We start from the raw sequence: 25050 nt of genomic DNA, 5'->3' as shown, positions 1-25050 counted from the left end.
TGTGGCCCACCTGCCCTCCATTCCCATCCCTGCCTCTTATCCGCCTGACCACCTTCGGCCACGTTCAAGAGGACTTAGGGGAAATGGCTGTGCGTGTGAGCCAGCTCAGCAAGTTCGGGTCCTCCGCATTTCTATTTTGTACTGGCCAAAGGAACAGAGGCAAATATACTTCTGAAAGAAATCGTGATGATCTGGGAGAAAGTGGGAATTGATTTGCGGGCCTTTCAAAGGCTTCCCGTGGTAGGCGCTGGAGGCTCCCAAATTAGCAACCCCACAGCGCCCTCTGCTGGCTGTCAGCCTCTGCCAATCCCCTTCCTGGAGCTGGCAGGGCGTGATGATTGATGTCTTGCTCTCCAGGAACCAAAAGACTGGTATGAGCTCAGAGCAGAATCAGTCGCGCAAGCGCATTTAATAGGTAAGATCAGTGCCCCAGAGAGAACAAAATCTGCCGAGGGAAGGAGAGTGGGACCCCACACCCCACCACCATCATTCACAATTTCAGTTACCAAGTTCCGCCCCATACTAAGGACAGAGGCGCCATGAAAAATATGCCAGCACAACTATTTTTAATAATGGCGGCTATTTGCAGCACAAAAGGGCCCTTGGCTGTGCCAAAAACTCCTTTAAATAGCGAGTCCCATTGGTCTATTCAAGTGCTGATTTACATACCGCGGAGAATGTAGAAACTTCACGTTGAATATCAAGTGTCTCTGTCAACTGAAAACCAGTTGGCAACGAAGAAAGAAGCGGATCTGAAAATGCGAATGTAACTCGAAGAATACAAAAAAGATTTGATTTACCAAAGTGTAGTCATCCATCCCGAAGTTTTCAGGTATAAAAATGTGGTATATCTGTACTAAAACTTTAAAGAGGACCAGAATAATCCTAGTCTGAGAATTCATTCTTAGCACAGACCTCCTGCACTTGAAATCCAAAAATCAAAAGAAAGGGCAATGACCTGGCAGGCATCAACGAGTTTCTGTCTGGGTTTTCTCCTTAGTTCCATAAATGTTATAATATCATGGGATTTGTGCACAACGAGAACCTGAGTTTAAGGCCAAGTTCTTTTCCCTTTTCCATGACAAGATGAGGACCCTGGTTGCAAAAGCGGGTGGAGCTTGGGATTTCTAGGAGAGATGGAATTTCACAGAATGGGGACATCATTGCCTGTGGCTCCAATGGGCTGGTGGTTCCTGGCAGAACTCTGACTGGTACAGAGAACAGAGCCGATTCCAGTAGCTGGTTAATCCTGAGGGTCTGAGGTTCCTGCAAACAACAGATATTTTTTGAATGCCTTCTATGTGCCACATGCACTGTCCCAGGTGCCAGAATAGAACAGGGGAAAAAACAGACAAATTCCCTGCCCTCTAGAGTTTACATTGTCCTGGGGGCCAGGGGGCAGGCAGGGGGGGACAGACCACAAAGCATGTAACGGAGTAAACTCTGCTGGAGGTCAGTTGATGGTAAGAACTACGGAGGAAAGCAAAGCAGGGGCAGGAAGTCAGGAAAGCAAAGAGGTCTGGGAACTGAACCCTGGGGTGCTCCAGTGTCCAGTGAGGGGAGATGAGAAGGAACTGGCAAAGGAGACTGAGGAGGAGCAGCCAGAGGGAAGATCAGGAGAGCCTGGGATGCTCAAGAGAAGGGTGTTGAGAAGGAGGAAGTGAGCAGCTGCGTCCATTGCTGCTCTGATGACCACAGTGAGTGCTGGGAGCCGGCGGTCGGATTTGCCATGAGGAGCTCGTGGGTGACCTTGCTGAAAGCCGCGGCGTGGAATGATGGGGGCAGAAGTCTGATTGGCCTGAGCCCCAGAGAGAAATGGAAGGAGGAGAGTTGTAGCCACAGCGACAGACAAAGGAGCAAAGGAGGTGGGCAGAAGCTGGTGGCCCTCATCCCACTGTTCCCCTCCTCTTCCCTCCAGCCGATCAACCATCTTCGTGCGTCTTCACACCAACGGGAATCAGGAGCTGCAGTACCAGCCTGGGGACCACCTGGGCATCTTCCCTGGCAACCACGAGGACCTCGTGAATGCCCTGATCGAGCGGCTGGAGGACGCACCCCCGGTCAACCAGCTGGTGAAGGTGGAGCTGCTAGAGGAGCGAAACACGGCTTTGGGTAACTATGGCCAGGCTACACCCAAGGGTGCTTCCCTTGTCCAGGGAGTCCCAAAGGCAGTGTGTATCTGGGGAAGAGGAGACTTGTTCTTCTCAATCACCATTCCAGGTAGGAGAGTGGGTCTCTGTCACCCCTAGCTTATGAGACTGAAGACTCCTCCTTTCTCATGGTTGAATAACCTTGGCCCAACTGGCTAAGCAAATAAATGTCCATGAAGCCAGGACATTGATGGTTCATCTTCGAGCCAAAGGGGCTTCTACCTTCCTTCATCAGCTAGACACTGATCTTAGCAGAGGCTACTCGTCTAACTTCCTTCATCACCCCTGCCTCACTGCCACCAAGTAAATAGCAGCTGGAGTCCGCCCATGCCTCCTCTTAGAATCCAAAGGCACTCTATGAAGCTCAGTGGTCCACTGGGATTGAACCACATTTCTGATCAAACTAGATCAAGTCCCAACCTGTTTCAGGGACCATCCTTGACATTCCTATTAAATAACTTTCCAAGGTAAATGGGTCTCCGTGCTTCATCTCAGTAGCTGCAGGTGAGCTCAGAACTCAGGTACAAGGAACTGCAGTGGCCATACGTGGTAGCCCGGGCTACAGTGACACATCCCCTCTACAAAGGAGCTAGGACACGAAGTCAGGGCAGAATGTGAAAACAGTTTGTAGCCGAAGCCCTATTGAAAATCCCTTAGGAAGGTACCACTTTAGAGAGACATACCTTCTCTTAATAAATCCAACCCAGACAGTTCTTTCTCCATGTTGGAACAGTACTTTTTATCTTGAAGTAGAGGCTTGTGTGTAGGGGCTGTACTGGAGTAAAGTAAATAGAAGCAGTATTGTATAGTAGTTAAAACATGGTCTGGAGCAATACTGGCTGACTTTATGCATTTGTGCTGTGTGACCTTGGGCAAATTCCTTAACCTCTCTGTGCTTCCATTTTTCTCAACTGCAAAATGGAGATAATAATAGCACCCACCACCTAGGATTGTGATGAGGATTAAATGAGTTAATAATATCGATTGATTTTGGACAAGCTCCTTGCACACAGGAGGTGATCACAGGGTCCCCAGGACTCTGGGTATAGATGAGGGACATGGGAGGTGGACAGCCGAGGGGTTACTTGGCTCTGGGGCAGTCTGGCTCTCCAGGCCCCATCCTCAGTCCCAGAAGCAGGTATGGCCTCCCTAACTTGGACCTAAGCCCTCGGAGCCCAGACTCTCCTCCCCAACCCGTCTCTCACCTCCTTTGTGCCTCCACAGGGGTTATCAGTAACTGGACTGATGAGCATCGCCTCCCACCCTGCACCATCTTCCAGGCCTTCAGGTACTACCTGGATATCACCACGCCTCCAACGCCACTGCAGCTGCAGCAGTTTGCCTCCTTGGCCACCAGTGAGAAAGAGAAGCAGCGTCTGTTGGTCCTCAGCAAGGTGGGTCCCTGGCCACATACAACCTTACCTCCTCGTTGGAGAATTGTATAGTTATTGCAACAGTTGCCCAGCAGATGGCAGTCTTGAGCGAGGGCTGCCATAGTCTAGTTTGCAGGTCACCATACTGGCTAGTCCATTTTGGCTAGTCCTGACCATCTCCCTTCCTTCTAACTAAGGTCTAACAGAACAAGAGAGCAACCCCGTTGAATCTCAGAGTTCTCTGGCTACAGTCGAAATTGCTCTTCTAACTCTTTTTCTTCCTGCCTTTGGAACCCTTGAGCCTCCATTAGTTCCATCAGAGCCCATGCTTAGAAGAAAAAGAACTTGAGAGAATCCCCCAGTGCCCTGTTTTAAAAATCAGCTTTTTCAGTGCTGAAGAGCTATAGGTATGACTTCAAGATATAAGAGGCCTCTGATGGTAAGGTGAACCAAAAAGCACAGCTTCTACCGCCCTTGCTTAGAAACCAAGCTGCTGCAAAAAATCCTAGCTGGGAGGACCACTCAGATTTCTCCCAGTGGGGCTCCTCCCCAGTAAGCAAGCCACCAGAAAATGATGGTTTCACTTTCGTCTGCTGTACAGGAGAGGGAATCAAATGGTGGCACAAGAAGTTCTGTTTTTAATTCAGGGAGTGCATCTTACTTAGAAATATGAAAATAAGCACCAGAAAAAAACACTTAAAAGAACTGTACATGGTTACCTCTAGGGAGTTGGAGAGCATTATCTTTAATCGTAAGTTTTGCAGAATTATTTAACTTTTTTAACTCTGTACACCCATAACTTTGATTTAAAATTTTAAGTAACGGAAGGGGGATAATCTGAAGAGGGAACAGAGCTTGCACTCTTTGCACAGGATTATTTAAAGTAAAATTTGATGTAACTGTATGTATTAATCCGCCTCTTCCAAAAAGCGCAAACTCCATTAAAAGAGCGAGGATTCTTTTTATTAGGGGAAACACCTGTGTGAGAGAAAATGGGAACAGAGTCAGATAAGACTGAGAGAACCATCAGACCTCAAAACAAGCCTGACCCCAAGTGAAGGAGAGGGCAGAAAGTTTGAATGGAAGCATATAGGATCAGATCCATGTCAGTTTTCAGGGGGATGTCAGTTTCAGTGAGCAGCTGCTGGGGCTTTTGGCCAATTGAGCCCCAGCAGCTCGAAGTCACTGAGGCTGGGGGTCTGGAAGGCACGTTCTCCAGAATGCCATACCCTATCAGCAGAGCAAGGATGGTCTTTAGGAACATGGGGAAAAGCTTGGTCATACAATGCACTGATAATATGCTTTACCCCTCCTTAAAATCTGAGCCTCCTAAGGGCAGCTTCTAAGATGTAGGAAAAATACCTCCAGAGCCCCAGAGAGTTCCTGTGTTCCCTAGTAACACCTGGGCTTTGCTGTCAACATGCCCCTGAACATGGTCCTCCACACCCCAACCTGTCCCTTCGGGGATGTCTTTTACCATCTTGAATGTGACCCATACGCTCCGAGGATACACCTCCAGCCTTGCAGACCCACAAATCACACGCCTGCAAGTCATGACTCCCTTCACAGTGCATTTCTCTTGACCTTCGCAAAAGGCAGGAGAGTGTAATACTAGGAGCACAGATTCTGGGGCCAGACTGCCTAGAACAGGGGTCGGCAAACTTTTTCTGTAAAGGGCCAAATAGTAAATATTTTAGACTCATGCTCTATGTGTCTCTGTTGCAACCATTCAACTCTGCCATTGTAGCACAACAGCATAGACCATCCATGAATGAGTGGGCGCGGCTGGGTTCCAAGCAAACTTTACTTGTGGACACCAAAATTTGAATTTCATGGCATAGTCTAGGGTCATGAAATAGTATTGTTCTTTTGATTCCCCCCTCCTACCCCCAACCACTTAACCATGTAAAAACAACTCTTAGCTCACAGGCCATACGAGCAGGTCGTGAGCCAGATCTGGTTTTCAGGCTGAAGTCTGCCACCACCTCGTAGCCATGGGACCTCTATATCCCTCAGTTTCCCCATCAATAAAATAGGGATGACAATCAGACTTATAAGGTCCTTGCAAAAATGAAAACCTGGCCCAGAATAATTCCTAGGCAAGGGTTAACTATTATTATTTGTTAATTTGCCTTCTTCCCTGGACCTCCTCAAGCGCTCCTTGGAAGTTTGCTCCAGGATCTGGCTGCAAGTTCTTTTCTGCCCCTCTCCTTGGTGCAGGGTTTGCAGGAGTACGAGGAATGGAAATGGGGCAGGAACCCAAACATCGTGGAGGTGCTGGAGGAGTTCCCATCCATCCAGATGCCCTCCACCCTGCTCCTGACCCAGCTGTCGCTGCTGCAACCTCGCTACTATTCCATCAGCTCCTCCCCCGACATGTACCCCGACGAGGTGCACCTCACCGTGGCCATTGTCTCCTACCGCACCCGAGGTGGGCAGAGGCGCTGGGAGAGCCCCCGGGTCTGCGTTTCTCCCCCCCCCTCCAGGGGCCTCTGCACATCTGCCTAAACTTCTGCCACATCCCAAATCCTGGGGAGGTGACCCACCCCCCAAGACCAGGAAACTGGGAAAAGAAGCAGAGCAGCAAACCGTCCCAGCTCACAGAGCCAGCTCTGTGCAGAATAGGAAGGAAATGAGATGTGCATTTGGAGGCCTCTCCAAAAGCCTGAGACCTCCTTTTACTCCCGTCCTCCCCTCATACCCCCAAGGCAGCAGCTAGAACAAGCCCCCACCACCCCTTCCCTCCGAGGGGGGAGCTGGTTGTAGGTCAGCCGGATAACCTGACCTCTGCACCTGTGTTTTCCTCCTTGGTTATAGCAATTAAAACGCATGGTGCCTGGGAATTCCCAGGCGGTCCAGTGGTTAGGACTCGGCGCTCTCACTGCTGGGGCCCGGGTTCAATACCTGATTGGGGAACTAAGATCCTGCAAGCTGCGCAGTGTGGCCAAAAAAAACACAAACAAACAAACAAACAAAAAACGCATGGTGCCTGAGAGAGCTCTGAGACTGGGGTCCTGACAGGCCACCGAGAGCAGATCGATCGAGGCCCTTTCAGTGGGCACGATTGGAATACAAGCCACCCCTAACCACCAGTTTCACAGCCATGAGCCCACCCCAGCTTTACCATTTCCTCTTCCCCGTCAGAGGAAGGGATCCAGACAGGGAACTCCAAGGCAGAAACTTGGCGTCGGGGCTGTGAGCCTTCTGCACTGGAGGATGGGGGGAAGCCGGGGACGGGGGAGCTTGAGGGACAATAAACGAGCCAGAGTACCTCGGTTATCCTGTTAGATGGAGAAGGACCAATTCACCACGGCGTGTGCTCCTCCTGGCTCAACCGGATCCAGGCTGACGAAGTGGTGCCCTGTTTCGTGAGAGGGTGAGTGGCAAATGAAAAGAAGCAGCCATCCCAGATCTGCATCCTCATGTCCTGAGGTGGGGTGGGTGGACCAGCCTGAAGGGTTCTAGAGAGACGGCTGAGTCAGATGGGATTGAGATCAACGTTCAGCATCGCTCCAAGCTGTTAAGGAAACTGGATCATGGGGGCAGAGCAACATAGCAGAAGCTAAGCAAGTCCTCTAGTCAAGTTCAGGTCAATGCATCAGATATTTATCAAGTGCATGTCCTGTGCTAGATGGGGCTACAGTAGACAACCAGGCAAAATGCAGTTTCAGCCTTCATGGAATTTGCAGACTAGTGAAATTTCTATCCACAATCTGCTGGCCACCCCATGTGTTCCCAGTTTCTTAGAGACCAGGAAGATTTAATTCCCCTCCCCGTCAACCATCTTCCCTTTCCAAACTCAGTTTTAAAGGCTATTTCTGCCCATAGCTAACAATACTGTACTGTGCTCTTTAAAGTGTGTTAAGAGGATAGGTTTCACGTTAAACACATTTTTGATCGGAGACGTATTACGGCCAGAGGTGTTAGTTTGTGTAAAAATCCCCCGGTCAATATGTGTTAAGTGTTCCTACCTCAATCAAATAAAATAATATAGCTTTAAAAACATAAAAATAAAGAAATAAGGGTTATGTCTGAGCATAGGCCCACTGTAGTTACCTGCTTTATCAACTGATAATTTCCCTACCTAAACGGTGGGCTTGGCCAGCCATTTTTCTCAGCTGTTAAGAGTAGAATGGTCATGATATGGTCCACATACCATCAGTATCAGAATCCCGTGGGGTGCTTCAAAAATGCCGAGTCCTGAGCTTAGACTTACTGCATTGCCCAGGAATCTACACCCTCTTTGAACATCCCCACATGATTCTTTTGTACGTTGAAGTTTGCAACTCCCTGATTTGGGGAGATCTCATGGATGGTTAATTCAGTGGTTCTCAACCTGGGGTGATTTTGCCCCCCAGGGGCCCTTGGCAATGTCTGGGGATATTTTTGGTTGTCACAGCTGGAGGGTGCTCCTGGCATCTAATAGGTAGAGGCCTGGGTACTACTCAGCATCCTGCAATGCACAGGACAGCCCTCATCACTGAGAGGTACGCAGCCCCACTGTCAGGAGTGCTGAGGCAGGGAAACCCTGGGTTAAATCAACCCCACTCCCTTTGTGGATTAGCTCAGCAATGGGGATAGTTGGGAAATGGAGTGATAGCCAGACCCTGAGGACCCAAATTAATGGGACCTCCCACCCTGATAAGGGCCGCCTGACCCCAGCTGAAGAGCTTTAAGCCCCATTGTATTTCTACCCAAGATGGCCATCTGGTTTACCTAAGACCCAACAGTTCTTGATCAGATTTGAGCTCAGCAAGGCTTCTGACTCTCTCTTCCTTGTCCAGAGCGCCCAGCTTCCACCTGCCCCGAAATCCCCAAGTACCCTGTATCCTGGTTGGCCCGGGCACAGGCATTGCCCCTTTCCGAAGCTTCTGGCAGCAACGGCAATTTGATATCCAACACAAAGGTGAGTCATGGTCTAGCAGGCACATGGTTTCTACCCCCTGGACCTGGGGAGGCCCACCTGTGTCCCAGCATCCCAGAGGCATGGTGATGTCTTCTCTCCTTTGTGTCACTACCTGGGAACAGAGGGGGAGCATAGTAGTGACCAGACCCATTGGTGAAGTTTACGGTATAATTCAAAGGACCTGTCCAAACAAATCGTCCACACAGCCTGTTCCAAGGCCCGAAATTCCATCCCCAGAAGACATTTCTTGGACTGTTAAGATAAGACCCCCATCTTAAAATGTAAGCAGCCCTAGAAGGGGTAAGCATTAAGCCTTATCAAATGGATGTGTGTTCACGGGATGGTCCCAAAGACTGTAATTCAGGAGCAGGGTTTACTGTGTGAGAAACACAACAGATCAGCTTTGGGAGGAGAGAGAGAAAAAAACCCACATTTCTGACATGCATTTAACAGGGATTTACTGAGCATCTCATGAATGCCAAACACTATCGTAGGCACTAGAGGCGCAGCAATGAACAAGACAGAGAAACAACTTAAAAAAAAAACTTGCTCCAGTGGAACTGTCAGTCTAGTGGAATAGCTAACATTTACAAAGTACAGTTGACCCTTGAACAACATGGGTTTGAACTGCATAGTCCACTTATACGCAAGTTTTTTTCATTAAATACATATGTATAGTACTACACCCTCCGAGGCTGGTTGAGAATCTGCGGATGTGGAACCTCAGATACAGAGGAATCTCGGATACAGGGGGCCAACTATATAGGACTCGAGCATCAGTGGATTTTGGTATCCAGGGCAGGTCCTGGAACTGATGCCCTAGGATACCGAGGGACAACTGTATTCACTATGTACCAGGCACAGGTCTAAGGTTTTACATTTACTTCTTACAATAACCCTATGAGGTTAGACGCTATTATTATTTCCATTTTGTACTTGGGGACACGGAGACATAGAAAGTTATGTAAGTTCCTCAGCGTCACACAGAGCTGGAATTTGAATCCAGGCAGTCTAGTTTCAGAGTTTGGGGGTTTAGCAGTACCCAGTGGTGGGGGCTTTCCCAGAGCAAAGACTGAGACCCAGAGCAGAGAGGTCTGCTGAAGTCTGAACACACTTCACCTACTTCCCTCAGTGTGTGTGCATGTGCATGTGTGTGTATGCGAGTACATATACCGCCTGCCCCAGGGTCCGTGCACCTCTACCCCTGTAGCACGTGCTAAGGTTCTGAGCAGCCCTGGCACCACCAGCCACCCCCCAAATCAGGCATCAGAGCTGTCGGTGACAGGAGATCTTCCCGGTCCCCAGGAATGAGTCCCTGCCCCATGGTCTTGGTCTTCGGGTGCCGGCAGTCCAAGATAGACCACATCTACAGGGAGGAGACCCTACAGGCCAAGAGCAAGGGGGTCTTCAGAGAACTGTACACAGCCTACTCCCGGGAGCCAGACAAACCAAAGGTAACCCCCAGCCTGTTCATGGTCCCCCCAACCCCAGCCCAGCACACACACATGCTCTCCACACATGCAAATCCCGTTCCCAGAAACCCCCTCACCCTTTCTGAATTCTCTTCCGTGACATTGCTCTGAACTTCAGGAAGCACGGAGCATAAACATTTGACTTAAAATATTGAACAGCCCACGTTCTATGATGCCACTTACATGAAATATCCAGTACAGCCAAATCCATAGAGACAGAAAGCGGATTCATGGTTGCCAGGGGCTGTGGGAAGGGGGAATGGGGAGGGTACAGGGTTCCTTCTGGGGGTGATGAAAGGGTTCTGGAAGCAGGTGGAGGGGATGGTTGCAGAGCACCGTGAATGTGCTGAGTGCCACTGCGTTGTATTATACACTTTAAAACACACATATATTTTATGTTATGTGTATTTTATCACAATAAAAAGAATTTAAAAAATCAAACAGGGAATTCCCTGGCAGTCCAGTGGTTAGGACTCCGCACTCGCATTGCCAAGGGCCCAGGTTCAATCCCTGGTCGGGGAACTAAGATCCCACAGGCCATGCAGAGCGGCCAAAAAAAAAAAATTAAACAGCCCATAAGAGGCACTCCAAGTCAGAATGGACACAGGCCGCAGGACTGGAGCATGCCCCTTCTGGATCTTGGGGTTCTCAACTGGACCCCCAGGGGTGTCCCAGGAAAGGAGCCAGGACAGCAGGGAGGGGGGCACTCAGAGGGTCTGGGCAGTAGCTACTTGACGTCTGGCATGGAAGTTCATCAATGTTTCAGTAGCAGGTATAGCCGTGCCAGAACGTACCAACTGAATGTCGGGCTCGCCTGGGGGAAGTTTCCTGGACAAACCAGACAAATTCCCTGGAGGCTGCATTGTACACCCCTTGTGTCCACCTGACATTCTCTTAGCCCCCCTGTTATTCCAGCAATTCCTGCAGCAGCTGGCTTTGCCCAGGTGTAACCTGACAGCCCCTTCCCTGGCCCCCATCTCTTGCTGTCTGTCCTGGGGCTTCTCTGGCACCCCGGCATAGGACGCCTGCAGTACCAGCCCCGCACCTAGAAGTGTACGGGAGTTAACACCCCCTGGGTGACCACAGGCCATTGAAGAGAGGAGCGGGTAGACGATGCCCCCCTCTTCGCCCCTCCAGGGCATGGCTCTGGGGGGCGTGCTGCATGATTCCAAAGAGGGTTCTGAGCAGAGGTGAGCTCCAGAGTGGGGGGCAACTCATCACACCCTCAGATCGGCTTTCCCTCCTCTCCTGCTTCACTCTTCCCAGTCCCCTGCATCACTGCACAAAATATAGACCTGCCCACAAGCCCCTGTGTCTGACTCCGCTCCCGGGGTGGTGGGGCCAGGGAGTGAGCTACACAGGATTGTCCTGCAGCCCGGCTCCTTCTCACTGGCCCTCCTGCTCCCTGCAGAAGTACGTGCAGGACATCCTACAGGAGCAGCTGGCAGAACCCGTGTACCGAGCCCTGAAGGAGCAAGGGGGCCACATTTACGTCTGTGGGGACGTCACCATGGCGGCCGATGTCCTCAAAGCCATCCAGCGCATCATGACCCAGCAGGGGAAGCTCTCGGTGGAGGACGCCGGAGTGTTCATCAGCAGGCTGAGGGTGAGTGATGGGCCAGCTCCTGGGATTCCTTTTCTGGCATCCAGCTTCCTGTCTCCTCTTCCTCATCCTTCCTGTCTCAATGACTAGGGGACCCATGATGACATCCCTGCCCCCATTTTCCCATTTATGACTGGGGGTAGAGGATACAGGTGGTCCCAAACCATAGTTGAGAGAGAAGGAAGGATGGTGGGACATGCAGGTGCGTGTATTAAATATGGTAGGGAGCTATGATGTGTGAAAATAACAAGTGGGTGGACCACTGGGTAGCTAGATGGAAACCATCCTAACCCAACTTTTCCTGTCCCCAGAAACAAGCTGCAGCACTGCTCTGTGCAGTTGTGCAGGTTGGGCACTGCACAAAAAGGTGTGTCCAAGGGGGGCAAGTGGGGGATGAAAGCCACCCCATGCTTGGCTTCCCGAGCAGTGCACCTTGGGAGGAGGGATGCCTTTTCCTAATTTGCACAAAGGCTAGTAGCAGCCCAGTAAGCAAAGTCCTAACTATGTGGCCAACTGCCCCAAATAGAATAAACTGAGTCCCAGGCCTCCACAAAGCTCCAGGGGTGATCCCATTCTTCTCCCTGCTTCCCTAAATGAGCAGTAATCAAACACTTTTGCAGAAAAAGCCCTTGTTCTAATTCTGATAATAAACCCTACTAGGTTAAAAACAACGACAACAACAACTTTCTGGTAGAAATGCCAGAGCTCCAAGGAGAGCTGCAGAGCCCTCAGCACTCTGTCTCTTTGGTATGAGTCTTGGGAGACACTTTCATAGATTCTGCAAAACTCTGCAGAATAAGATTGAAAACCACCCCAACGTAAAATGAATCCACTCTACAGATGGGCAACTTTCTTCAAAACCTTTGAGACCAAGTATGCCAGAACTTAATGCTCAGCGACACTGCCCTCTGGGATATTCTTAATGCCCATCCCTCAGTCCTGCCTCAGGAGCTCCAATGGCTCCAGAAACTCCCATATGCCACAAGTTCATCATCAGTCGTGCTGTTTCTTGAGTTGTCTTTTTTGTTTGTCTGTTTCTGGGCAAGGCTGAGCTAAGATGCTCATCGTCAGAAAAACTCCTATGTTCAGAGAAGTCTCCACTTTGGCAACCATGGTATTTCCTGAGTGCTAAGCGGACACTTTGTCTTTTCTCCCATCTCTGCTGGTCTCTACAGGCTGTGATGTTTACACTAAATCCAGCCATGCCCAGATCTGAACTTGCAGGAACAAGGAGGAGGGAGGAAAGGGGGACATGGAGAAGTTTCCACTGGACCCCCTCAGCTCTTCTATCCTCAGAATCCACAAAGCAGCAGCATGTTTCTGGATGGGAACAAAAGTGTTCTTTGCCAACTGGGCTTAGAGGCCCCATGCCCTAGAGGGCAGAGGGTCTTGCTGAAACAGAGTCTTGGGGACCAAAGGGGTCTCTGGGGGCCCTGGGTTACACCTCGTTTCTTTTTTCTTTCTTTCTTTTTCTGGCCGTGCCGCAGGGCTTGCAGAATCTTAGTCCCCCAACCAGGGATTGAACCCAGGGCTACGGGAGTTAAAGCACCAAGTCCTAACCACTGGACCGCCAGGGAATTCCCTACACCTTGTTTCTTAAGGAACCATCTTCTCTAGGAATATTCCATTCCAGGGTATCAATATGTCTGCCCTTCTCCGTGCCCTTGGCTGACATTTGAGGTCTGTTTCCTGGTTGTTTCTGTCCCCTAGGATGACAACCGGTACCATGAGGATATTTTCGGGGTCACCCTGCGCACATATGAAGTGACCAACCGCCTTAGATCTGAATCCATTGCCTTCATTGAGGAGAGCAAAAAGGACACTGATGAGTAAGTTGGCTCCATCCCGTGGGCGGGGTGGGCAGAGCCCTGCCAGGCAGGGATGTCTGATTTCATTGACCATGGCTTTCCCGCAGTGGGGTCCCCAGACCAGCAGCATAAGCACTACCTGGGAATGTGTTAGAAATGCAAATTCCCAGGCTGCCCCAGCCCTGATGAATCTGAAGCTCTGGGGTCAGGGCACCGAGCGGTTTGTGATTTTACGACCCCTGGAGGGGATTCTGAGCTCCCCTCAAGTGTGGGGACCCCAGCTTTGGATGTTAACTTCCACCGGGGCGCCCCCAGTTGCGTGATGGCTCTCACCACTGCAAAATTTGTATTCCTCTTCACTGCTCCTAGCGTTTACACCACCTCCCTCACCCACAGAGCGCCGCTAGCATTCTCACTGACACAAATTCCAATTGATATTAATTTGACAATTCCACTTGTCCTCTAGAAATTGCTGGAAATGGTCTGAGGTACTACAAAACTGGGACTGAGTCTCACTATTTTAACCTTACATTAATGCCATGACATGTCACCCTTGATTGTAATCTCACTCCCCCCCATTCTCTGCCACAGAGCACCTCGAAACCACCACCGTGTGCCCTTTAAATTAGGTGGGAATTCAGCTGCTTCGTTTTCAGTAGCCTAGGGCACACACACTCCATTTCTTAAGCAGCCCCATTTTTTTTTCCCCTTGTGACAACACGGCGGTCTCGAAAACATACTTTGGTGTCCAGCAGGCTGACGTTATTGCCTTGAAGATCACATCTCGTCCTGGTTTGTTGTGTGGGTGAGCAAGCATTCATTCATCTGTTCATTCATTCATTCATTCACTCAAGATGAGCCCCAGCAAGGTGCCAGGTCCTGTCCAAGGCACTGGGGCTGACGAGGAAGTGAAAGAGACAAAAGCACCCAGAGCTCAGGTGCTTTTCTCTGGGTCTGTGTAAGGAAACAGAGCAGCCTTTGCTCCTCTGGCACTAACTCCCTCCCCACTTCTCCTCCTACAGGGTTTTCAGCTCCTAACTGGACCCTCTTGCCCAGGTGGATGGTACCCCACTGCACTCGGCCAGGATGGCTGCAGGTTTTGTAAGCACGGACACTGCTGAACCTTTCCTTCGGGCCCGCACATGGCCCCCGCTCTGCCTCTTGTCCTGTCGCCGTGTCCTGGCCCTCCTCTCCTGGGTTCTCACCTCTCAGTGGTTTCCTGGCCCTCTTGGGTTTTCTCCTTGAGTTTTCCTGCTGCAGTGCAATGCCTTCATAATCCGCAGTGGCTCTTACACAACTGTTTCCCTCTCTCTCTCTTTCTGACAAGGGCAAATCACCGGTGCATGAAACCACTGGAACATGGCTGTGGCTCGTGTTAGGGTGTTTTCTGGGGTTTGCCCTGGAGAGGCTGCAGGGACCAGACGGAAGAGTTTTTTGAGCTGGTCCCTCAGTCGTTCAAATCCCCCTTGTTCTTTTTTATGATGACGTTCTGGTCGTGCATGTGTGAGCGTGTGTTGGGCCTGGGTCTCCCTCCGTCCTCTTGCCCATGCAGGCATGTCGCCTGCAGACCCTCAGTGCCAAGAAATATGCCCCGGCCCATACTGGGGCCTCACACATCCATAATTAAGGGTCTGTGCTAGCATGCCTGAAACACTTGGAAGCGTCCTAATTGCCCTGGTTATATAGGGTCAGGGCATGGAGGTGGGGTGTGATGATCAAGGGGGATATCTCCAATGAAAGGGGAAATCACTGAATTAGATGCATTTAGATGCTGGCCCCAGTTAGCGGAGCCCTTACTGGCAAATTAACCCATCTAATGGATTGGGCAAACCTGCTCCCCAACCCCACGCACCCCAGGATCAAATCAGGATCGCCTGATTTGGCACTCCCACCCACAAGACCAGAAGTAATGTTGTCCAAGGGAATGAGCTAGAAATAAGAATCTTCCCGTCTTTGCCACCGGCTGACTTTGGACAACATCACTGGTCCTTAGTTTCCACTAATTGTTATGTTATGGAGCCAAAAAGTATGAATGGATCAAACTTTAAAGTTGTGGAGATTGAAAACGGTATCAAGGAAGAATATCACTGTTATTTTTTTATTCCTCCAAATGAGGCTTGCTGTTTCACCCCTGGGGATAAAGTAATGGAAGCCGGTGAAAGCAGATCAGGTTGGAGAGGGACTCCGTCATGAGGTATCTCACGGCTTCCTCTACAGGACCCCAGCCAGGGTGGGGAGTACCTGCCCTCATGCTTTTGGTCTTCTAAAAGAGATTCCCCCCAATTTTTAACCTGATAAGATAATTTTGACAAATAAATTATCCTCAACTCAGCTCAAAAACAGGCAGGAAAGTCTTTGGTAGGAATCAGGGCAGGTAGAGTTCCTCCCAGGCAGATCTGAGAGAGTTAATCTTCTCAGAGGAAATGGGGTGGCAGGGTCGCTTTCTACACTTAAGTGCTAAAAATCAATGGTGAGCGGCATCCAGAGAGAGCCAAGAAGTTCCACTGACCCCCTAGGAACTGCTTTCCCAGTGTTGAAAGGCAAGCAATCAGCCAGTTCTGATCTTCCGTCTTGTTTCGTTTTGTCTTGTCAGATGGAAAGACAGCTTTTTCTTTCTGTACAGCACACGGGCATTTCTTTCTTGATGCTCGGTTTGGAGGTCTGCCAAAGGGAGAGAGCCCTGGCTCTCTCTGGAAGGGCCTTAGATAGGGGGTGCCAAAGAGGTGTCCCCAGGAGGGGACAACCTTAGAGACTCTTAAAGACAAAGGGCAAACTCTATGTCGCCTTTTTCCACCCTTCCCGGCAGCCCCCGCTGGTATCGCATCCCTGGCACTTGGAGTTTGCCTTTGTGCCAGTTATGATTTCCCTGCCTGCCTTTAATCCTGTTTCCTCCTGCTCAGGCTTCCATGGCACAGAGACCAAGCCCTTGGCATGCTTGGCCGACCCTCTCTGACCAGGAGGGAAGCCCATGCTAAACCCTTTCTTTCCTGCAAACATGATTCTGGCCAGTAGCTCTCCTCCCAGAGGCTTCCTTTCCAACCCTTTGAGCCTTTTGGAGATACCTCCTAAGATGTCACTAGCTCCCCAGGGACTGAACCACTGTGTCCAACCTCCATCATAGAGGAATTAATCAGTGCTCCCCTTTCCAAATCAAGCTTTAGGCATGAATGCTTTTGCATTGCCAAATAAATACTTACGAGCACTTATTCCATGCCAGCCACCTTCTTCATATAGCCCTGCCCTTCTAGTAGCAGGCAGACAGAGAAAAATATCATCTTGCTTTATCAGGGAGTCTAAAGAAATGATTGCATCACCAGGATTCATCTTTCTTCCCGAGAATGACTATTTTGTGTTTTTTTAAGTAAACACCTTTCAACCCTCAACACAAGCTGCTTCATAACTTCTGGCTGGAGGACAGGAGATTGGTCTGATGTGTTTCTCTCAGTTGCCAGAATCTCTGATACCAAAAGCCTCGCTGTGATGAACCTATCAAGAGGCAGAGGGAGTGGAGCCCTGATTTCAGGGTCAGCTCTGATCCAGGGTGGCTAAATGCTGCTCTCTTGTGGTGGTTTGTAGTTCAGTCCCAGTAGCCTGCCAATTTTGGTGTAACAGTAGGTGAACAAAAATAGGGTTGCCTGGGCATTCGGGGGTCGCCTTAGTTGCAGGCCTCTTATTTCTCTTGCGCTCTCTTGAACTGGTCAGCAGTAGCTCCAACTCCACTTAACAAAAGTGAGTTTAGCCAGGAGGGATGAGACATTCCCTGCCACAGGAAAGCTGGAACAGTCAGGTTCACCTATTGTCACTGTGAATTCTGTTCCCATACCTTGTGTTGCAAAAGAAGCAGAAGTCCTTAAACTCCCTGAGAGGATGCAGGTTTTCCCTTGGTTTCTGTGGAGTGAGACAGCCAAGTATCTTTGCTTTGGGGGACTGCTTCAGACCCACCAAAATGGAGTTTTAGAAGCAGACCTGAGTCCAAATGCTAACTCTGACCCTGTCTCTGTAGACAGCTGTGAGCTGGTGACCTAACCTTTCTGAGCCTACATACCTACCTGTATCACAAGGTGGATTCAATGAGCTAATGCCCATAAAATGCCCAGTTACAGTATCTGGCCCATTATAAGCTATCAAATTTTGTTTCACTTAATCTGTATCATTTCTTGCCTCTCCAGTAGGCAGAAGGCGCCGTGGAGTGTACAGAGCAAAACACATTTCCTCTCTTATAGAAGGTTAGGATCTGGGATGCAGAGATACAATTCTTAGAATCTACATGCAGGTCTGGGGTTTGAGCAATGGGTGGAATTCCACCAGCAGGTTTGGGGAAAGGAGATTGCCAGGATGGAGGAAGGGAGAGGGGAAAGACATGGACAGGGGGCATGCAGGGTAAATTGGGGCTGGCTTCAGACATGGCCCAGCTCTGGAAGGCTGCGGAAAGTTGGGGTACACTGCGGAGACTGGCAGGGAACAGACAGAATCTTGTCAAGGGATTTTGACTTTATTTGGTAGGCAACACAGAGTCCTTAGGAGTGCTTTTAAAAGGGGAAAATAAGGTGATTTGGGTTATGCTTGGAAAAGAATGTTCTGGCTACAGCACAGAGCCTGGATGGCTGACCTGTTCAACTATTGGTTGGTTATTGCAGAAACCCAAGGCTTGAATGAGGGAAAGGGCAGATGTAGTGATAAAGACATTCCGGGGGTTGAATTACCAGGACCTGGACTCCCACCTGTTGTGGAGGATGAGAACAAAGGGAGAGTCAGAGTGTTGCCTCTAGGCTGAGAAATGGGTCTCAGGAGAAAAAAACAGGCTCCAAGTCAAGCTGAGTTTTCAGAACTGACATGATAGCCAGCTTCTCCCCGAGTCAGCAGGGTGGATCCTTCCAAGGTCCAGCCACGCCTAGATGGGCAGAAAGAGAACTGACCCCAGGCCAGTAGACATCGGCCTTAGAACACGGGATTTTCTTGCCGGACACACTCTCAGCAGCCCCCTGCTTTGGGCTTCCGAAAGGAGGTCAGGTTTTGCCCTAAGTCGGTTTGCCACAGGTGAGATTCTCTGACCCAGATCATGGTGCAAACGGTTCCTGCCAGAGTGGGCAAGCCGATGTCTGGACCCCCTTACCACTAAAAGGGCACTGGCCCTTTTAATTCATGCCATTAGGAAAAGCATGGACTTAAGATTTTAAGCCGGCCATGTTTCCTTGTATATTTCCATCGCCCCCCTGCCCCCGATCGCCAGCATGGCACTGTGCCCGCCTTACCCTCGAAGTCTTCTGTCTGAATCGGCATGTTAATCTGAGACTGTCTGCCAGTGACAAGGAAAAAGAAATATTAATCTGGGCTTCCCTTGGGACCTGCCCACACTCCCTGTCTTCTGCCAGCCCTCTCCTGCATCCCAATGTGCCATTCGGCTCAAGAATTAGAGGCCAAGAGCTGGGATGGACGATAAAGGATCTGAGAGGCTGAGGGAGTGACCGTGCCCCCCAGGGACTCAACACAGATGGTCCCCACACACCTGAATTTGGCCTTTGGGGACTAACGCCAGCCTGGCCTCTCCTCTTTCTTCCACACCCACCCCAACTTCGGTCCACCTGCCGGTGCCCGCCTGGTGGCACAGACACAATGATGTGTCTCAGGTGCGAAGACCCAGGTAAACTTTCACGCCAGGAAAGCAGGGGCTGTTTGGCGGTGTGGGCGGGGTCTGTTCTCTATTAATACTTGTCAGAGCCGCATGCAAGGGAGGTGATCGGGAGTAAATACGCCTCGGTATGTTTCTGAGTTTGTTGTGTCCTAGAACGTCTGAACGGTCTGAGCAAGCGGGGCGTGCGTGTCTGGTCCAGAGCAGAGCCTGTTCTTAAAGCAGGTGGCCCTGACAGGCAGGAACAGATTTGCCTGAAGATGCAGCTTTCCATAGTCTTCTAGAAAGTGACGCCAGGACATCAAAGTGCCCAGACTCGGCTCCTAGGAGACTCTGGTCCAGGGTCCGTCAACCTCAGCACTGTTGGCATTTGGGGCTGGGGAATTCTTTGTGGTGAGGGCTGTCCTGGGCATTGTAGGGTGTTGAGTGGCACCCCTGGCCTCCAGCTACTAGATGTCAGTAGCAGTCCCACCCCACCCTCACAAGTCGTGACAACCAACTATGTCTTCGGACGTTGCCAGATGTCCCCTGGGGGCAACAGAATCTCTACCGGCTGCCCCAGGCCTTCTCACCATCCACCTTCTGGAATAGGCAGAGCATTTCTCAGCCCGATGGTTTTCTCTCCATTGTCTGCCGCCAAGAACTTGAAGGATTTCAAGAGGGAATGAAAAAGTGTGGTTCCGCCAACTCCTGCCCAAGACAGAAGGATGACAGCGCCGATTCCATAAGATGCTGTGCCCTTGGCATCCAGTTCCGATGAAGACCCACAGAGGCCCAGCGCCCTCCCGTGCCCCCCACCCCGTCTCCACCCTGTTTTCCGTGTTGTCGTGTCATCGTTGTGATCGTAAGACCCACTCCGGGCTCAGCAGTGGTTACCTGGGGGGCGCAGGGTGCGGGGAGGGCATCGCCCTGCGTTGCTGCGCCAGTGGTGGTGGGTTTCCGTTCCTTCCGGGTCTGGGGAGCCAGGGAGTTGGGCCAAGCCGGTGTCACCTGTCACTGAACGCGCTGCCAGAAGCTCGGACCTCCCCCTACCTCTGAGCTCTCAATGCTGCTAATCTCCGCCAAGTGTCCCGTGCGCTCCAGCACCTTCTCGAAGGACTGACGCCCGCCCCATGCTCTCTGCGAGGTTGTCCAGGCTGTGCTCGCCGCATGTTCTTCTTCTGTATAATTCTTATCTTCTAATTTGATGGAATTCAACAAAAGTCTATTTATGCCTGTTTGCATCATGGTCAAAATATTAAAAAGTGAACTTGACTCGACTGACCGTGGTCTTTTGTTTGATTTGCTTGGAATTTCTCATGTCTTTGCCCACTGCAGCGGGCCGGGTACCAGGAAGCCCAGTCTGAGACAGAGGCAGCAGGAGGCTGAAGGGGGGCGCGGGGGGCGCTCTTGGGAAGGCGGGAGGGGAAGCCTGAGCTGCAATGTTGTCTCAACAGAAACTTCAGCCAACACTGCAGGGAATTCTGAAAATGGCCTTCCAGAGCTGTCCCGATTTGGGACAAGAAGCCCTCGCTCTCTGCAGCAGAAGCCAAGCCCCAAGGGCATGAGGGCATTCCCAGCATCCAGAGGAAGAGCCGTTGACTCCTGACATGGATCTGGAGGGCACGTCTTAGCATCTTGTCCACCCTCCTCCCTGACACCTCTGCCCCCATCACAGCTGCATCCCTAGAAAGGACCCCCAAAGAGACGGGACCACCTTCCCCCTCAGCCCTTCTTCCCTGCACGACAACCCTGAGACCCTGAGCCTAGTTCCTGACTGGCTACAGACCCAGTTCCAAAAGGCAGAGACCTCAAAAGCCCTAAAAGGACAGATGAAGAGGAGCCGACCCCAAATACCCTGACAGAGTGGCTACTATCAAAGGATCAAGTGGGGCGTGGGCTTTCTCATGCCCTTCTGGGCATGGCCATTTAGACGCTGGGGCATTTTGACCTTCACACCTATTTCCTGGTCAGAAAGCACAAACCATTCGATATTCAACCTTTTAAATTACAGAGTTATTTATCCAACAGCAAACACTCCCTTCACACGGTTCCTGACACCTCTGCCCCATCAGGGCAAGTTCAGCCTCAGGCCCAAGTTCAAACATGAGATGCAGATCAGAGAGGAAGCAGGAGTCAGGGGATGCTTCAGTACCCGGATCCACGCTGTCCTACAAAAATGAATTAAAATAATGGCTAACAGTTATCAAATGCCAGTCTTTACAAAAATACTTTGACATGTTACCATTGCTCTCCTCAATTTAAAACCTGGGAAACTAAGGCGAAAGCAGGTCAGCCAGTCAACATAGCCAGTAAATGTTAGATGTGGAGTTTAAGTCCAGACTGTCCGGCACTAGAATCTGAATTTTTAACCACCACCTTGTGGTGGACCAAAAAAAAAAAAATATCGTCTGCCATTTCAGTAAACAAAGAATGTTCCCTGCCATTCCGGTAAACAACTAATGTTGCCTGCCATCAAGCCGTTGGCCTCTGCAGCCCACCCCTCCCCCATGGCGTACCTGGAAGGGGAGTCAGGATGGAGAAAAACAAGATATTGGCCCTAGATAGTTAAGATGTAAATCCAAGGAATAATTTCAATAAGCCCAGACTGTTACATCTTCCCATACATAGAAAAGCACTAAAATCATTAACTTGAGATAGCTGGGGGTTTTTATGTGTGTGTGACTAGCAGTAATCTTTTGATATTTGACTACATGTTTGTTTGGGTTTTTTTCAGCAAAAACGCCTATATAAAACGTAATTCTCAACTTTTAGGTTGTGCGTTTTTTTCCAGTCGACACAGTGCTGCTGCTAAGAGACCGTCACAATTCAAATCCTGGCTCCTCTACTTCCTAGCTGTGCAACTTCGGATAAGTTGCCTAACCTCTCTGTACCTTCACTTCTTCACTGTAGAATAGGCTGTGATCATTTTGACTTCATTGGATTGCGATAGGATTAAATGAGTTAACATAGGCAACACACATATAACATGATGGAACAGAATGGAATGGAATGGAATAGAATAGGATAGAATCGAAGAGTCCTATACACAAGTAAACTAAGGTTCTAGCTCTGGTTCCTTCCAACTTTCTCAGCCCTTTTCTCTTACTGAAGCTCAAACAGCCCCATCTTTTTTTTTTTTTTTTAATTTATTTATTTATTTATTTATTTATTTATTTTGGTTGCGTTGGGTCTTTGTTGCTGCGTGCGGGCTTTCTCTAGTTGCAGCGAGTGGGGGTTACTCTTCCTTGTAGTGCGCAGGCCTCTCATTGCGGTGGCTTCTCTTGTTGCAGAGCACGGGCTCTAGGCGCATGGGCTTCATTAGTTGTGGCTCGTGGGCTCAGTAGTTGTGGCTCACGGGCTCTAGAGCGCAGGCTCAGTAGTTGTGGCGCACGGGCTTAGTTGCTCTGCGGCATGTGGGATCTTCCCAGACCAGGGCTCGAACCCGTGTCCCCTGCATTGGCAGGCGGATTCTTAACCGCTGCGCCACCAGGGAAGTCCAAACAGCCCCATCTTGATGCCATTTGTCAATTGATACTTAGGCACTGCGTTTCCCAGACCACCTGCCATCACGGGGGCCGCTGGTTTTAAAAGCCAGGTCCTGGCCTCTCCCCACACCTGCTCATTAGCACTCGCTGGGGATAAGGTCTGACACCGCTCACGTTTTTAACCAACTCACGTGATTCATACACACACTGGAGTTTTGACAGGCCCGGCCTCAAACGTGGCTGGGGACAATTTAACATTTATATGCATCCCGAATGGGGTGGCTTCTGTTGCCTGGCAACCAGGTGAAAAAATCCAAGTTTACACCAAAACAGAACCTTCCTAACCACAAATCATAAAGGAGAAGGGGATGGAAAACAAGTAGGGGAGGAGGGAAAAAGGATTTTTGAATCACTGCAGATCATTACAGAATATGGGCTTTGCAGTCAGTTAAATAGTAAAAATGTACTTCTTATTTTTTTCATTGTACCCTTGGCAAAATCGCCAAGGAAGCAAAAACAGGGAAAGTATTTACAATCAATATAGAGCTTAACCCACATCAGTAAAAGGAAATCACTTTAGCAATAGCCTCTGGAGGAAAATAAGATTAAGTTAATCAAATAGCAGAAGATTAAAACCAAAGTAATTAGTAAAGTGATTTTTTTTTAAGTCTCAAGTCTTTTGTTATTACTAGACCTGGGAACAGGGTGGGAGGACAGGAGTGGGTGGTCTCCTGGCTTCTCGGCATCTTGGTTTTCTCAGCTGGAACTCAGAGTCGAGGTTGGAAGTTGATATTGGGAGCCCCACTCTCTCCTCACTAATTTACTGTTTCCAGGAATTTTGAGATCTTCAAGCCTGATGAGCCCCACATCTCATAAGGATGTGTTGGGGAAAAGAAACTATTAAATGCGAGAAAGCCTCTGAGACATACTATCAACTCAAGGTGTAGTATCTGTGGCATTAATTAAACATTATGCAGTGAGTAATTGAATCAGTTTCATTTTGAAGGCTTTAAAAAGAGTCGCTAATGGGAATGCAGTTATTAGCAGAAAAGCCGCCAGCAAAATCTGCAGGAAGAGAGACACCTGTTCCATGTTCCTCCAAGCTGGTGCTAATAGCATCGCCTTCCTTGAAAGGCACACACTGCCCCCAGATTGCCTTTCCAGAAACATCTCTCTCGGCCCGTCTCACCTTCGCTCAAAGGCATTCGGGGCCACCAGGGACCAGAGGGGGAAGACCAACCCCTCCAGCCAACACTCAGTGCCCGCTCTGGCCACAAGCAGCCTTTGGGTTTCTATTTCGGCCACTGCTCCATGCAAAGCTTCACTGATTCGCCCCAAGGTCTCTAAACACAGCTTTTATTTTCCTTCTGGCTGGCCTTTGCTTCTGGCACACCCCCTACCTAGAAAGCCCACTTTGCCCTCTCACCTCTGCGGATCCCACCTCTATTGCTGAGAGCTGGACTCAAACACTGCCTTTTCAGGGAAGCCCTCCTCTACCCGCCAACTATACTTCCTGCCTGTACCAATCGCTTGGCATCGTGGAGGTACTGCTTTGCAATTGTGTGTGTGTGTGTGTGTGCGCGCGCGCGCATTTTACCTGCTTCTATGTAACTGTTACCTATTGCCACAATAATGCTGAGTAACAGTCACAAAATCTCCCTGGCATACTGCTTTATTGCCGAGAGATTGGAGTCATGCTGCTATGAGCCAAGGAATTCAAATAGCCTCTACAAGCTGGGAAAGGCCAAGAACTGATTTTCACCCAGGGCCTCCAGAAGGAACAACACAGCTCTCCTGATGTCTTGATTTTAGCCTCATAAGACCCATTTGAGACTTCTGACATCCAGAGCCATAAGATCATACATTTAGGTTGTTTGAAGCCCCTAAGTTGTGGTAATTTGTTATGGCAGCAATAGAAAAGTAAAATCTGTATTTAATCTGTATTGATTTCTTATTGCTACTGCTCTAGGGAAGAATCCATTTCCTTATGCTTTCCAGCTTTTAGATGCTGCCCACATTTCTTGGCTTACGGCCCAGCATCACTCCAACCTCTGTATCCATCATCACATCCCCTCTCTCTGACTTTGACTCTCCTGTTTTCCTCTTATAAGGACCCTTGTGATTACATTGAGCCCACAAGATCGTAGAGGATAATCTCTGCATCTCAAGATTTCTAACGTAATTACATCTGCAAAGTCCCTTTTGCCATGTAAGATACCTGTGATATTGTGGTTTATAATAAGAAAGATATATTTGGTCTTGGTCCTATTTCTGGCACAGAACTCCTAAAATTCTTGGAATCTCCTGTGATAAGAGTGACAAAGGTGTCTTGTTATTAACAAACCCCTTTCAGCCACACCTGAGTTTATGTTACTGCAGTGACTTTTGGAAAGCACCTGAGGAAGGGGCTGGTTGCCAGGGGAACCAACCAGGTGATTAGAGGGTTGGCACTTTCAGTCCTATGCCCCTGCCCTCCTCGGAGGGGAGAGGGGCTGGAGGTTGAATCGATCGCCAATGCCCAGTGATTTAATCAATCATTCCTATGGAATGAGGCCTCCGTAAAAACCCAAAAGGACGGGGTTTGGAGAGCTTTCAGGTTGGTGAAGATGTGGATATTTGGGGAGAGTGATGGGCTCAGGGAA

At 49.8% G+C, this 25050-nt stretch overlaps 1 protein-coding gene across 1 annotated transcript in view; it reads left to right on the top strand.

Moving 5' to 3' along the window:
- Positions 1-14939, top strand: part of NOS1 (nitric oxide synthase 1) — an 87453-nt gene extending 72514 nt beyond the window's left edge. Inside the window, 15 exon segments of the mRNA XM_057526211.1 lie at positions 1919-2112; positions 3375-3544; positions 5744-5954; positions 6812-6899; positions 8308-8429; positions 9735-9883; positions 11313-11507; positions 13215-13337; positions 14335-14416; positions 14419-14475; positions 14478-14531; positions 14534-14608; positions 14611-14708; positions 14710-14754; positions 14865-14939. Coding sequence (XP_057382194.1) covers positions 1919-2112; positions 3375-3544; positions 5744-5954; positions 6812-6899; positions 8308-8429; positions 9735-9883; positions 11313-11507; positions 13215-13337; positions 14335-14416; positions 14419-14475; positions 14478-14531; positions 14534-14608; positions 14611-14708; positions 14710-14754; positions 14865-14939 — 1738 coding nt within the window.
- Positions 14940-25050: the final 10111 nt, after the last annotated feature.

This window comes from Balaenoptera acutorostrata, chromosome 13 (assembly GCF_949987535.1).
Source record: "Balaenoptera acutorostrata chromosome 13, mBalAcu1.1, whole genome shotgun sequence".
NCBI lineage: Eukaryota > Metazoa > Chordata > Mammalia > Artiodactyla > Balaenopteridae > Balaenoptera > Balaenoptera acutorostrata.
This window is presented reverse-complemented; position numbering and strand designations above follow the sequence as displayed.